This window comes from Hippoglossus hippoglossus, chromosome 12, assembly GCF_009819705.1.
Source record: "Hippoglossus hippoglossus isolate fHipHip1 chromosome 12, fHipHip1.pri, whole genome shotgun sequence".
NCBI lineage: Eukaryota > Metazoa > Chordata > Actinopteri > Pleuronectiformes > Pleuronectidae > Hippoglossus > Hippoglossus hippoglossus.
This window is the reverse complement of record NC_047162.1, coordinates 19875808-19890381: the sequence shown is the minus strand read 5'-3', so window position 1 is coordinate 19890381 and position 14574 is coordinate 19875808. Positions and strand designations below refer to the sequence as shown.

At 42.4% G+C, this 14574-nt stretch overlaps 2 protein-coding genes and 1 long non-coding RNA gene across 8 annotated transcripts in view; 2 read left to right on the top strand and 1 right to left on the bottom strand.

The window, feature by feature from the left end:
- LOC117771396 overlaps positions 1-1612 on the top strand; it is a 2586-nt gene extending 974 nt beyond the window's left edge. The window contains exon 2 of the long non-coding RNA XR_004615576.1: positions 261-1612. This is a non-coding gene — a long non-coding RNA (uncharacterized LOC117771396). The remainder of the gene's footprint in view (positions 1-260) is intronic.
- Positions 1613-2987: 1375 nt separating this feature from the next.
- si:ch211-202f5.2 (uncharacterized protein LOC795181 homolog) lies at positions 2988-4910 on the top strand. The gene is made up of 4 exons (XM_034601667.1): positions 2988-3074; positions 3256-3609; positions 4141-4375; positions 4463-4910. The coding sequence occupies exons 3-4, from the start codon at positions 4148-4150 to the stop codon at positions 4796-4798; spliced, it is 564 nt and encodes a 187-aa protein (XP_034457558.1). The 5' UTR covers positions 2988-3074; positions 3256-3609; positions 4141-4147; the 3' UTR covers positions 4799-4910.
- Positions 4911-5359: 449 nt separating this feature from the next.
- Positions 5360-14086, bottom strand: pisd (phosphatidylserine decarboxylase). Of its 6 annotated transcripts, none has more exons than XR_004615573.1 (9): positions 10610-10749; positions 8787-8931; positions 6966-7100; positions 6781-6882; positions 6576-6699; positions 6307-6450; positions 6054-6214; positions 5457-5820; positions 5360-5426 (listed from the first exon to the last, which is right to left on the bottom strand). XR_004615573.1 is itself a non-coding variant. In XM_034601597.1 (9 exons), exons 1-9 carry the CDS (start codon positions 14058-14060, stop codon positions 5548-5550), a joined length of 1164 nt encoding a protein of 387 aa, XP_034457488.1. In that variant the 5' UTR covers positions 14061-14086; the 3' UTR covers positions 5376-5547. The 6 variants fall into 6 exon arrangements, 5 of the variants coding, with proteins under 5 accessions (XP_034457488.1, XP_034457487.1, XP_034457489.1 ...); XM_034601597.1 differs by lacking the exons at positions 8787-8931; positions 10610-10749 and adding exons at positions 11985-12121; positions 13459-13502; positions 14017-14086 and having other exon boundaries at positions 5376-5820; XM_034601596.1 differs by having other exon boundaries at positions 5377-5820.
- Positions 14087-14574: the final 488 nt, after the last annotated feature.

Here is a 14574-nt window from a genome sequence, read left to right as displayed (position 1 = left end):
TAACGCTAAATCAGAGTTTAAACACTAACTGAAGTCCAGGCCAGGTCGGCCATGCTAACTCTAGATTAGAGATGAACCCAAACTCAGGCACAGGTCAGGTCAGGTCAGCTGTGCTAATGCTAGCTCAAAGTTGAAATGCTAACTCTGGCACAATTCAGGTTAGCCATGCTAATGCTAGCCTCCTCCCCTCCTCTTCTACTTCTTCCCCCTCTTCCTTCCATCGCTCTTAAACTCTCTCTGTTCTTGTCCTTTCTCCACAGAGCTCTCTGATTGGTCAGATTTAGCGTGGCCGCCTGTGACACGCCACCATGTCAAACATCAACGTTTCCATTGACAATCCGTACGGTCAGGTGATTATCCCGAGGGCTAAGCTACGCTCCTCTGATGATGCTGCCACGGTGATAGCCAATCCAATGGCTCTGAATAGTAATGCCGGGAACCCGTACGGGTCATCGGGCGCTGCCCCCCCACCACCATACATGGTGAAGGAAGATGGAGGGGACGAAGAGGAGGTGAAGTGGTGCCGCGCCTGCTGCTACCGCTGTAGAAGGAACAAGTGATGTCATAGCAGCAGCATGTGACGTCATGGCAGCAGCATGTGACGTCATGGCACTAGGAGGATTGTGATTGGCTCAGATTTATTTATTCATCAGTTTTTCTCCTAAGAGAAAGTCAGAGAAATGAAGGATGGAAGGAAAGGACACAACTGAGGAGGTGAACGATAAGAAGAAAGGAAGATTCACGAACTTGATGAAGTTGTTTCCGTAATTCAACCATTTTGTGTTAGTTAAAGTAAAACTGTAGTAATTTCTGTTTGTTTAGTTAAAACACTTTATAGATAAAATCTATTTTGAGACAAAGCTTCAAGGTTCATTTCCTGAAACAGGCTCCACCCCCTGAGGAAGACCATGGGATACAGCTGAAAGCCTCAGGAGAAAAACAACCGGAAGCTGAAGTCGATGTCTCTGCTGCTTCTGAACTTGTTTCTATTTTATTTAACATTTATACCAAAAAAACGAGTTTATTTTTATTTTTCTGTTAAATGATTTTATTAGTTTCTGTTTTGATTCTGTTCTAAAGTAAAGGAAAGACATGATTTACACCACGTGGGAGCAGATCAGACCCAAAATGGCTGCTGCTGATGTTACCGGTAATTTATCAATCTTAAGAAAAGATATAAACCTCTTTGTTTGAGAGGTTTGTAATTTCATCACTCACCTAAAATACAAATTATATTCATTAAACTTCATTAATACCAGTTTAAAATGAATGAATCCAGGTTTAAAATTGATTTACCTCCGTTCCTGTTTGATTTGAGTCTGTACCTAATTTTTATTATCACGGGACTTAGACATTAATGATGAAGTTACACATTAATTCCTGTAAACTGGACAAATCAGGTCGATTATTGATCATTTCTTTGTTTATTCAATCATCTGTTTTGTATATAGTTTATATTTTAAGCAGTTTTCTCTGCAGATGAAATGTTTTCATTCAGGAAGTGTTAGAGATTAAAGTGTTTATATTTTTCATATCAATGACTCTGTGGTGTAAATACGAGGAGACAGTAGAATGTGGTGTTTGTGGTGAAATAAAAACCATGTGAAGAGGATGTTTAGTCTTTTTTAAACGTGGAACAGACCAGAGTTCACACATGATTTATATTTACATTCATGTAATTTATTTTTTACTTTACGTTACAGAGAAAATGTACGGTGTAGTATTCGTGAGTTACAGGATATTTTGTCAATATGGCCTCGTCACAATTAATCAACCCGTAGAAAATACTGTTGTTTTTAAAACCTTGTGCTGATTTCATGGCCTAAAGTTGAGTTGAAACAGGATCATTCATTTGGGAACTCTATAACCGTCCTTAATGTGCTTCAGGTGTGATGCTCATAAGCCCCGCCCACAAGGTGTTCAAAGTGAGTTGCAATCAGGGGTGAGACTAAGAAGCTTTCACAAAAACTCAGAGAGGAAATTCTTTCATTGCACCTGAAGGGAAATTAATATTTCCCAAAAATGTAACATTCCCTTGGGAGCATTGGGAGGAAGTTTATAACTTCATGTGTAGCTCATGGATTCCCTGAAACACCCGAGCAATTAAAGGAGGAATGTGACGCCGTCAGTTGAGAAATTGAATCTTGGAGATCGTTGGACTCTCCAGCCAACAGACAGTGATCCTAGGCAAACATCAATGAGCTGGATGTGAAGAAGGAGCAAAGACTCCAGTAAATGTTTGAGAAGCTTGTCAGCACTTACCCAAAGTGCTTATTAGAAGTTATTAATGCCAAAGGATGCTCCACAAAGAACTGGAGCTGGAGGTTGAATGATAGTGGACATGCACATTCGTAAAAAGAGCAAAGCTTTCCATTGGAACTCATAGTAAAGTCAGTTTAATTTTTTTATATCTAAAAAATAACTCACATGTATCAATAATATTTGTTGTTGTGTAATGAGGCTTGTTGTCGTATGTTTTCATGAACCTGGATTCACATCTCTATAATGTTTGAGGTGCTGGGGTTGAATATTTCCCACTCACACACACACAGGGTGAATTCAGGTGGGACACTGAGTAATGAGGGAAAACTCCAGTCGGTTCATCTTCTAACTAAATCTAGTCAACAGGACTTTTACTTTAAGTTGGCATGGAAGTCAATACAAGTGTCCCAGATTCCCAAGGGGCCTGTCCCACATTTACAAATTCAGACAGAATTGCCTTTTTTGGGCATTAAAACAAATTAAAACCTGTGTCCTGTCTCCTCTGAGTACGATCTGTCCATTCCTTCTTCTGGTGCGGTTAGAAAACATCTGACGGATCACAGAGACGTATGATATGTTGAACTATCGTGTAAAACAGATAAGATCAAAATAAGTTGTGGAAGTCAAAATTGCAAAAAATGTACACACACACACACACACACACACGTACATACATATAGTCTCTCTCTCTCTCTCTCTCTCTCGCTCTCTCTCTCTGTTGCCATGGTGACCTCAGTCTGTCCACACTGAGCTGTAACCTGATAGGTTCACCTGAGAAAAGTTCCACTTTCTATTGGCTGATCAGATTACAGGTGAGATTATTGATTGTTTAAATTTGTGAACTGATGTCACTTGTACTTGAGTTTCCTGTTGCAGACACTTACTGTTCTTTATGTTTTCTGTTGATTTTATGATAAACTGATTCAAAGACTGAGTGTTGGCTGAGTGAGGCTGAATTATTGATGAAGGTGAGTCTCTCTTTCTCTCAAACAGCGGCAGAGGAACGACAAGAACGAAAGAACAGAGAAGAAAGAAGGAGAAAAAGAACAGCAGAGGTGGAAAAAACAGCAAAAAGACAAAGGACAAGAAGATAAGGAATAAAACAAAAGGAAGGAGAGAAAATCCTGAAAAATAAAGGACAAGTAGAGAGGAAATAACGACGAGAAGAAAAAACCAACACGAGAAAGAAAGGGGATATAAAAGAGAAGATAAGAAAAGCTACAGGAAATGTGACCCAGAGGGTAAAAGAGAGAAAGAAGAGAAAGAATAAAAAGAAGAGAAATGTGAAGGAAAAACAAGAGAGAAGATCCAGGTGTTAACTTCATCCGACCAATCAGGGAGCAGCAGGTGAGGATCAAGAATATTTATACATTTTTATTTGAATGAAGAAAGTTTATGATTTATTTGACTGTTTTTCTAAGTTTTAAAATATACTATGAAGTACATATATTACATTTGTAGGTAATATATGTGCTGTACATTACTACATATACGTATGAATATATATTACTACATATATTAGTACCTTTCTGTTCTGCTGTGACATTTGTCCTTTAGTTTTATTTATAAAATAAATATTTGTATGATTTCAGAAATATAATATATATGTGTACTACATATATGTAATATTGCTATGCATAATTATTTATATACATAAGCACCTTTGCTGTGATGTTTGCACTTGAGATATTTTCTTTATTTCACCTCTTGAACCTGGACTCACTGGTTCTAGTTTGGTTCAGGTCTTGATCAGGTCTGGTTCTGATCTAGTTCTGGTACAGTTTTGGCTCAGGTCTGGTTCAGGTGCTAGTTCAGGTCCTGTTGTGATTGGTCACTTCACATTAAGGATTCTAAGCAGGAACTTTCTCGTCCAATCAGAAAGAAGATGTCTGATGACAGGAAGAAAGAAGAGGAAGAGACATGTCCGCCCCTCCCTCCCCCGCCCTCCTCCTCCGCCATGGAGACGATGATGTCTCTGGGGAGGCGGGACCTAGTGTGCATCGTGTGTTTCGGTAGTTATGACCTGGCGACGCGGTTGCCCCGACGACTGCACTGCGGCCACGCCTTCTGCCAGGCGTGTCTGAAGAGGCTGGACACGGTCATCAACGAACAGGTGAGCGATGACATCATCAGCAGTCGCCTGAGTTTAGCTTCTAAGCTTTAAACTCGTTCACTATGTAAACGCCTTCACCGCCTCCAGGTGTGGATCCCGTGTCCTCAGTGTCGACAGAACACGCCGCGGCCCCGGGGAGGAGCATCGGGTCTGGACCTTGATTTGGCTTCATTCCTGGGCATAAAGGCCCAGCAGACCTGCACCTCCTCCTGCTCCTCGTCATCCTGGAGCTCTGGCCTCAGGGAAGGGGGGCTGGCTGGAGCGGTGACCCAGGATGGGAAACTGTGGCTGGGGAAGGAGGCCACAGATGATGGCTGGTCACATGGAGGTCTGGCAGAACCACGATTCCATCGCTATGGCAACTGTTGCCCACCTCTGTCCTATTGGCAGTGCTGTTGGTTCTGCTGCCCGGGGCGGGGCTAACAGAGGGGTAGGGCTAAGACTGACCAATGAAAATGCTGCTTTAGTAAATTTATTCTTTACTATAAGACCTGTAAAAACTTTATTTAAAAATAAAAAAAACCTGCAACTGAAACACGAGTTTCATTATTTATTCACATTTAAAAACAGCCGTTAAAAAAGATCCATATCTACTATAACTAGTTTTTGTATTTTAAATTTTATTATTTATCATTCAATATTTAACAAAAGAAAAAACAAGAACAGAAGAAAATAATAAGAATAATTAATACTTCTTTACAGCAAACCATCAACAGGTCAAAAACGTGATCAATAAACCTTCAAACATTCAAACTGTGAATGGACGGACAAAATTGTATTTCATGTTCAACAACATAAATTTTAACTTTAGGAAAAATATAAATTTGTCTTTTTGTTAAATGAAGTTCAGAAAGTTGGACGAGGAACATAAGGAATTCTCAGACCTGCACTGAACTCTAGACAATCTGTGGAGGGGCTGTATGAGAACACAAAGAGAGAGGGGGGGGGGGGAGGGAGGAGAGAGAGAGAGAGAGAGAGAGAGACAGAGGGAGGGAGGGAGGGAGAGAGAGAGAGAGGGAGGAGAGGTTTGGCAACTTCCTATCATGAGGCACAAGGCATTCTGGGAGTTTGAGTCCTGTTAAACAAACATGTCCTCTTCATGTCTTTTCTTACAAAGAAAAATACCCACAATGCCTTAAAATGACATCAGGCACCTCCCATGAGTCGGCCAATCAGAGGCTGCCGAGCCCCTCCCCCACTCTGATTCGCTGTCCCGGCTGCAGGTTAAATTCAAAGTCCTTGGGAGCCTCGAACAACAGAACGATGGTGGACCCGAGGTTAAACTCCCCGATAGCCTCCCCCCTCTGCAAGGCCACGCCCCCATCCACAGGGACCACCCCCTCACACACCGCAGTCAACACACTGTTCACACTGTTGCCATTAGCAACGTAACTGTGGTCGTGGAACGAGCCTTTACTGTAGCGGGGAGTGTTGGTCTTCAGCTCCTGAGGACAGAAACAAAAACCACGTGATCAATATCATCATGTGATCAATTATTGTTTTCCAATGACGAAACACAAAACATAATTTTAATCTGGAAAAACATTCAAACATACGACATTGTATATATTCATAAAAATTATAAACACCTACGACATTTGTTTCTTTCACTGCGTTACAGACGAAAAATTACATTTAAATTACACGACAAAAAAACTGCATCATTTCAAGTTCTCACCTGGTCGAAGTAAACCCGGATGGATCCTACGTTTGTGGCCCCAACCGCGGTTAACGAGAAGAAGCCGTGCTGCCATTGGCCGGTGAGCGCCACACGCTCGTTAAGACAGAAGAGATCTTTGACCAAACGAGCCACACCAGGGTTAACCGACATTAACGAGCCTAACGAGGAGAGAGAGAGGTGAAAAGCAGATCGACCACAGACAGGTGATCAGGTGATCAGGTAATCAGGTGATCAGGTAACGCTCCCTCACCTGGGAAGTGTCGTCGAAGCTCCACCCTCCAGTCTGTGGGCGAATGGAAACAGTGATAATCCCCTGGAGCCAGGTAAACGACGACGTGGAACAGGTCGTTATCAGGTGACGTCAGGAGGCGTTCCCTGAAGGACAGGGAGGACTCTGAAGAGAGGTGGGGGGGCAGACCAACATGTGAGGTTCTAATTAGAGATCTAATTAATAGCTGATTGATTTCTTTATTGATCTGCCAGGTCTCATGATCTGAGGTTGTGTGGGCGGGGTCTTACCCTGGCTTCCCCCCTCCTGCGGACCCAGGAACCTCTCCAGACTGTAGGTGACACCCTTCACCTGCTCCACCTCTGAGTTCTTCACCTGACCAAAGTGCAGGACCCGCCCGTCTGCTGGAGAGATCTGAGGAACCAGCGACCAATCAAATGAGAAAAAGTGTTTGAATTGAATTATGATTGTGTGTTAAAGGATGAAGAGCGTTACCAGGCAGGAGGAGGTGCAGAGCGGTCTCACAGCAGGTTTGAGACGTCGACGGAAAAATTCCCCCAGATTCCTATAGTGATGTAAATCCTCCACCGCCGCCTCCTGGTGGTCAAACAGAAAACAACATGAAATAAAAGAAGTTTAATCTGACGCAGTCTCCGCGTCAGATTAAACGTCATCATCACCTTCATGTCGACCCCAAACGTCCAGATGTAGAGCGAGTACACAGGTTTACGGAGCCAGGTGGGAAGCTTCACGCCGTTCAGATGACCCCAGGCCCGAGAGAGGAGGCGAGTCGGGAAAGAGCGGTACAACGCAACCTGCAGGACAAAACAGGAAAATAAAATCTCATCAAGTATCTGGGCTCAAGACAGTATAGAAAAATATTATTTAGAATTTTAAAGACAAATTTTGAAGAAGAAAGTGATGGAAGAAGAAACTAGGGCTGCGAGCAGCACTGTGCAGGACCTGATGCGGCCGCGGGGGATTGCGAACAGGAACCAGGCGAAACGGCTCCGTGTTGTGTGCGTTTTGTGCATCGCAGGAAGGATAAAAACACTTCTTGCGTCCATCACGCAGCGCTGTACCACACCCACTAATCACGCATTACGGTCCACGCCTCAAGTGTAGACCACACTGTGAATTTAATGCAAATTGAATTAAAGTCTTAAAAAAGGCTTACCTCCTTTTGGCAGTAGGTGTTGCTTTCACTATCACTACATACAGACTAAAAGATCTGTTTGGATCAAAAACACTCTTGTTTCTCTTCAGATCGTATAAATCTTTCACCTTTGCAGAAGTCTAAGACATCGAAGGAATCTATGACCACCGACACTGTGACATTAAAGTAAGTATTCTTTTATTTAAAGCCAAAAAATAAATGTTATGCCACGCCACGACCACACCGTGTGACGTACACTAAAACTTTAATAGCTTTTAATCTCCACGTAGTTAAGATTACACTCACTGTATTTAAAGTTAATCAGATGAAAGCTCTAGGAGTAGTTCGTCAAAATACAACATATGTAAATGGTTAGAAATGGGCACTTAATTCAAAATGGCTAACTTCCTGTTTGGTCAAGCATATCGATCCAAAAGGGTTTTTTGTTCGTTATGAAAAGAAACAGCCCTACCGATTTTTGTACATGTCAGTCAATCGTGGTTGTACTTTAGGGGGCACTTGATGGACACTCACAGTTTCAATATGCCTACATCATCAATGTCTTGAGGCCCTTTTGACAAAGTTTGACATGGTTGTGGTCAATGGACAAGAGGAGTACATCAACGTGTAAGACGTGCAAAAAACAACAAATTCCCTGTTGCCACCAGGGGGCGCTGTGATTTTAAGTCATGATTTCTGTGTAGATGTCATCAGGCCGGGACTGTTGTCATACACGTCCAGTTTGGAGTCAATTGGACCATGTATGTCCGAGATACAACAACCTTGTGTTCTGATGGCGAATCATCAAAACGTGACGCCACACGGTGTGACCGTAGTGTGGCGTCACGTTTTGATGATTAATATAGTAGTTTATAGTAGATTAATATTAGTAGTTAATTTGAATCTCCATGTCCAAGAGGCTTTTTTGTGCGTCTGGGCATGATACACGTGTGGGAAGACCCTCATTGAAAATTTGCAGGGGGCGCTATCGAGCCATTTTTGGACACATGTTCCCGAGCTGCTAAAATACGTAACTTTACACCAGAGCTGATGCGACCGCGACATTTGGTGAGTTTCCGGGTGTGTTAAGGCTCAAAAAGGCTTCTTTCCTAAGCTGAAGAAACATAATCGACACAGTTTCAATCGAGTCCTTGCACTGTCGTGCTCGGGCCCTGAAAGAGAGGAGAATAAAGGGGGGAGGAAACCAAGGGAGGAGGAAACCAAGGGAGGAGGAAACCAAGGGAGGAGAAGAGGAAATTCCTAAACAAGGAGATACATATATGGTCGTTAACCTTCCTCCCACTTTCCCTTTATCCAATCAAAACCATTCCATTGCTCCTCTTACCCGACTGGCCAGCGGCCGCAGGGCACTGATGGACAAGACATAGTAGAGGAAGGCAATTGGCCGACGGCGCCAAGGGGCGGGTTGACACACGCCGCCACGGAGCGCGCTCAGACGATGACGAAGATCCAAACGAGGGACCTGGAGCCTGATCATGGTAATGAGATTTTACGAGATTTTACAAGATTTGGGACCATGTGAGTGAGTCAGAGGAGAGAGGAAGAAAATAAATAATAAAAAAGATTATGAATTAAAAAACAAAAACAAACTAACAGTAAAATGGTGACGGTCACATGACGAGTCAAACAGAAGAGTCCAGGTCTCAGTAAATATTTTAAAATATTTTTTCATTAACATCTTTTAGGTTTGGTAAAAAAAAAATCTTATTTAGCTTTTTTCATAATTTTTAATATTCTATAGTTAAAGTTATTAAGATTTCTGTCATGTGACCTGAGTCAGAGGAATAAATACTGAAATAAAAACAAACAGATAAAAAAAGCTTATATATAAAATATGAAAAATAAAAACAAACAAATAAATAAATAAAACAAAGATGAAGTAATAAAAATGAAATAAAAAAACACAGATTTGTGTGTTTGTGGTTTTCTCTGCGTGGAGGAGGAGGATGAGGACTGACAGCACACAACAGATGCTAAGCTACAGCAAAGCTAGCAGGAACTACGCTAACGTGCTAACAGCTAAAACGTGGTTTTATAAACAAACTAATACAAATGAATCAATAAGTTAATCAGTAGTGTTCGATGATGTCAATCGATCAGTCAACAAGCTGTCGTCATTATTACCAATTGATTTCCTGTAAATCAGCTGATTAACCAATCAACAAGTTGTCCCGGGGGGGGGGTAACTGGGTGAGCACAGGATCAACTAGGCTAAGCTAGGCTAGAGCTAAAATAGCTGATCAGATAAATTAGCTGTTGCCCTGGATCACACACACACACACACACACACACACACACACACACACACACACACACACACACACACACACACACACACACACACACACACACACACACACACACACACACACTAATCTCCTCTCTCTCTCTCTCTCTCTCTCTGTTTGTGTCTCTCTCTCTCTCTCTCTCTCTCTCTCTCTCTCTGTTTGTTTGTTTGTTTGTTTGTTTGTTTGTTTGTTTGTTTGTCTCTCTCTCTCTCTCTCTCTCTCTCTCTCTGTTTGTTTGTTTGTCTCTCTCTCTCTCTCTCTCTCTCTCTCTCTCTCTGTTTGTTTGTCTCTCTCTCTCTCTCTCTCTCTCTCTCTCTCATGGTTCAGGTGAGAGGTGGTGCAGCCGACAGAGACAGGAAGTGATGTATTAACTCAGCTGCAGAGATCATGTGATCATGTTTACATCACCACGAACTCTCTTCACATCTTCGTCTGCGTCTACTACGCATGTGAAAACGTTTCAACAGGAGATATTTGTTTTCTTTTTGTTTTTTCATGTTTGCGTCTGATACGTATTAGAAGCTCATCACCCCCCCACTCACTCACACAGAATCCAGTGGAGGATCCTCTGCTGCGTTCACACTTCTCCTGGTTTTATACTTTATACTTTATACAGGAGCTCACACATGATCCTCCAGAGAAAATACAGAGGAACTGCAGAGTTAAGTTCATGTCTGAAAGCAGCTTAAGTTCTCTCTCTCTCTCTGTTCTCTCTCTCTGTCGTGTCTCAGTGTCTCTCGCCCTCAGACAGTTCATTTAAACTATTAAATTATTAATTTCTTTCAATACACTGTTTTACACTGTAAGAAATACACTTTTCTACACATCTAAAAAACCCTCCCCCTACCTCCTCGCCCACCTGAACCGTGCCGTCGCTCTCGTCCTCACCCCCCTTCCTCCTCTTCCTCCTCTTCCTCCTCCGTCTCTGGTACGCCTCACCTGACGCAGCAGGTCGCACTCATGTCTGCCGGCGGGGCAGCGGGACAAGTATCTTACCATGAGCGAGAGACCTCCGCCGGAGAGAGAGAGAGAGCTGGCCGCAGACACATTCGGACCAGTTGAGAGGATTAAATCCAGAAGAAGAAAGAGCTGATGTGTTCACTGACACTAGAGAAGAAGTGACACAGGAGGAGCAGGAGGGAGGTATTTATACTGAGGACACTCCCCCTCCTCCCTTCCTCCTTCTCCTCCTCCTCTTTTCAATATTAACATTGAAAATGATCAAAATATATTGAAATCATTTATTTTGTCATTTTCTTACTTATTATTTTCATTATTGCTTTTATTGAAATTGTATTTATCTGTGAAATGTGTTTTAATCTCGAGTCAATCACAGCCTCCCTCTGTCCTGCCCAGTTACTGGTTGACCAATCAGACCATTACCTCAGTAAAAGGACCAATCAGGAGGCAGGTTGGACAGTGTGGAGAGGGGTCGGGGCCTATTTGAAATAGTGAAGAACCAGTGAAGTGACCGGTCAGTGTGTCATCATCACTTCACACTCAACTATCACCCAGTGAGACAATCACCGCGTCCGGACCAAACACCTGAGAGATGACCCTCAACTGCCGGATGTGAACCTCTGAACCTCCATGTTTGCTGTGCGCACGTGCACCTGACATGTTATCTGGCACTTGCGCACCGTGGTGCGAACAGATCAGTCCCAGTCTACATCCAGGACAAATCTTACACCACAGCCCGTCCACTCCGCTCTGCATCGGCCAATCGGCTGCTCCCTCAGCGCGAGCTCAACACTCAACAACATCACGCCTGTTTGTTGTCCTGGCTCCGAAACGGTGGAACGAGCTCCACATCGACATCAGGACAGGAAGTCTCCACATCTTCCTCCAGACTAAAGACACATCTCTTTCCACTACACCTCGGTTAAGAAGATGATGTCTAATAACCATCGTCAACTCTGGTGTTTATAAATTCATAAATAAAAATAAAATAAATGAATATTGCACTTACATGCAGTTTGGCTTTTTTAAGCTAATTAACTTACATGATTCTTGTTGTTCTGGTTTGTTCCCTCATGGTTGACGCACTTATGTTAAGTCGCTTTGGATAAAGGCGTCAGCTAAAAGAAATGTAATTTAACGCGTGAACCTGACCTGCTATCGGGCGTATTATCCCCCAAGTGAAAAAAGCCGGTAAAGAGATAGGGGTGGGAGGGGAGGAGGATAAAGATGGAGAGATGATGAGAGAAAAGGAGGTGAAGAGGGATCTTTCCTACCTGTGTGGGTGTGGCCAAAGGGGGCGGAGCCCCATCCTCCTGTTGGCCCCTCCTTATGTAGTGCTGGTAACCAAGGTAACCACCACCTGTCACCAACAGGAGGGGAAGCGGCCGGGGGCGAGGCAGGAAGCGCCAACCTGAAGCGAGACAGATGATTGGTCAACAACTTTATATCTGATTCTTAATAAACGTGAACAAATATATATCGTTACTCAGATGACACAACGCTGTATTTATTTATTTACTTATATATAAACATATTTATATTTATTTGTATACATACACATATATAAACTGATATAAGTATACATTTTTAAAATATATTATCATTAATCAGTAATTACTTAATTTATCATTTCACATGTGCATGTTTGGTCTGAAAGATTCAATATTTAAAGGGGACATAGCATGCCCATTTTACCACAAGTTGATCTGGTTCCTTGGGGTCTTAATGAAATGTCTGTAACATACTTTGGTCAAAATACCACAAGGATCATATAAAACAGCTCCTTTTTACCCTGTATAAAACAGCCCTCCACAGAGTGACCTGTTTTGAGTGCCTGTTCCTTTAAATGCTAATGAGCCAGCTCCCCCCTCCCCCCTCTCCCCCCATGATTTTAAACGATATAAATTACATATTTTATATGATATAAATTATCAAATATGCATCCCATACTTTGTATTCCCCTTCTGTTGTCCTGGAGTTTTAATTTTCCCAATCACATAATTAAATGTCCCCCTCTGCCCCCCCACTACAAGCACACAAGCAGACAGACAGAGAGGTGGGGGGGGGGGGGGGCTATGAAGACCATCATTTACCCCCGAACCCCGACATTCAACGGGTACAACAACAAGCGGAGAAAGCAGAATCGCGGGCTGACCTTATATATACAGTCTATGGGGCTGACCAGCGCGGAGAACATGGGCCAAGACCATGTAGGGAGACTTCCAGTTCCTTGTTACGACACAAAACCCAGGAAGCTCAATCGAGTCGCTCAAGCATGACGTTTCTGACTTAGAGGAACTATAACAAAACGCGCGAGTGTTTTTTCCCCAGAGTTTTTGGGTTGGTAGACATGAGCCAGATACCCACATTAACCTGTAGAAGCACTAACAAAGTGGAATTTGCATGATATGTCCCCTTTAAATAAACGATTGTAAAGTTGCAGATTAGATTGTTTGAAATATTCCTCAGAGACGAGTCGTCATCGACTGATCAACGTCCAAACTGTGACCTCCACATGACCTCATGATGCCTCGACACTTCTAACACACTGGGGGGGGTGATGGTGATGAGGACCGACGCAGCGGTTGAGACGCTGAAAACAAACATTCTCTCTCTTCTCTGCAGATTTGATCAACTATCGCCCCCTGAGCTCTACGGAGGTTTCTGTGTTGTTGGGACGGGTCCGAGCGGAGAATCTCCTGCTGTGGCTCGTGTGTGAAAGACAAACATAAAGGTGCAGAGCCTCACCTGTGCTGAGGAGGCGCTGTTGGCTGAAGCTCAAAGCGAAAACTCTGCAAACGACAGAGATGAAGTTTCATCATTAAAACACTATTATATATATATTGTGAATATTCTGTTTACATGTTTACATCCCGACGAACACGTCTTATAAAACTTTACCACATAATTACCATTTTTATATGAAGCTGATCTGTATCAAAAAAGTATTATGAATCATCAGAATCACTTTTATACAAAACAAAAGCTGACTTCTTGAATAATAATACAGTTATTATATTTAAACCGCAGCTTCAGGTGAAACCTTCATTTCATCTGAGCCGAATCTTACATCACCCTCACTCACGCACGTCACGCATGTGTGACGTCATGGTTCACGCAAAGTTTGGATGTTATGAATGATTTAAAATTAAATGAATAGAAACTCTGAACAGAGTCCGGTCGGTGTGTCCTCACGTGCGCGTCAGGAACACAACAACCGTTACTCTGTCACGTGAAGGTCACACGCGACTACCACGTGATGACATCACTTTTCATTTCAGTAAAGAATCAAATAAACGTAAGAACCTGAGAAATGTTCCGCCGCGCGCAGTCCGCAGGGGCGCCGCCATGTTGTTTGCGGAAGTGACGTCGAGACGTCGAGACGTCGTTCGACAGAAGAGCGTCTCCAAGTTTAAATAACGTTTCTATATATTTAGAATTCATTTAGATTAGAAGGAGAAATATATATCTGTATTATGTTGTTTTCTGGTTCATAAAGAAATAAACATGTTCTCTCGGTGACTTCAAACACCTGAACTCGGGTTTTAATGACTTTTTTCGTTAAAACTCGTTTTCGTTTCTTGTAAAAAAATAACTTTCTGTAAAAAATGGAAACGAAAAAAAAGATGGAAAAAGATAAAAGATTCTAAAAGAAAAAGCTCTGTCTAAAAAATTAGTTTTATTCAATTAAATCATATTAAACTTAGCTGAGGGTCAAATGTGTGTGTGTGTGTATATACATTTATATATGTGTGTATAGATTATATTTATGATAAACTGAACTGCTCAGCCAATCACAGAGGTCGGTCATTGTTCAGAAGTTGAACAGTGACAACTCATTCTTGTTGTTCTCCTGGTGTCAAA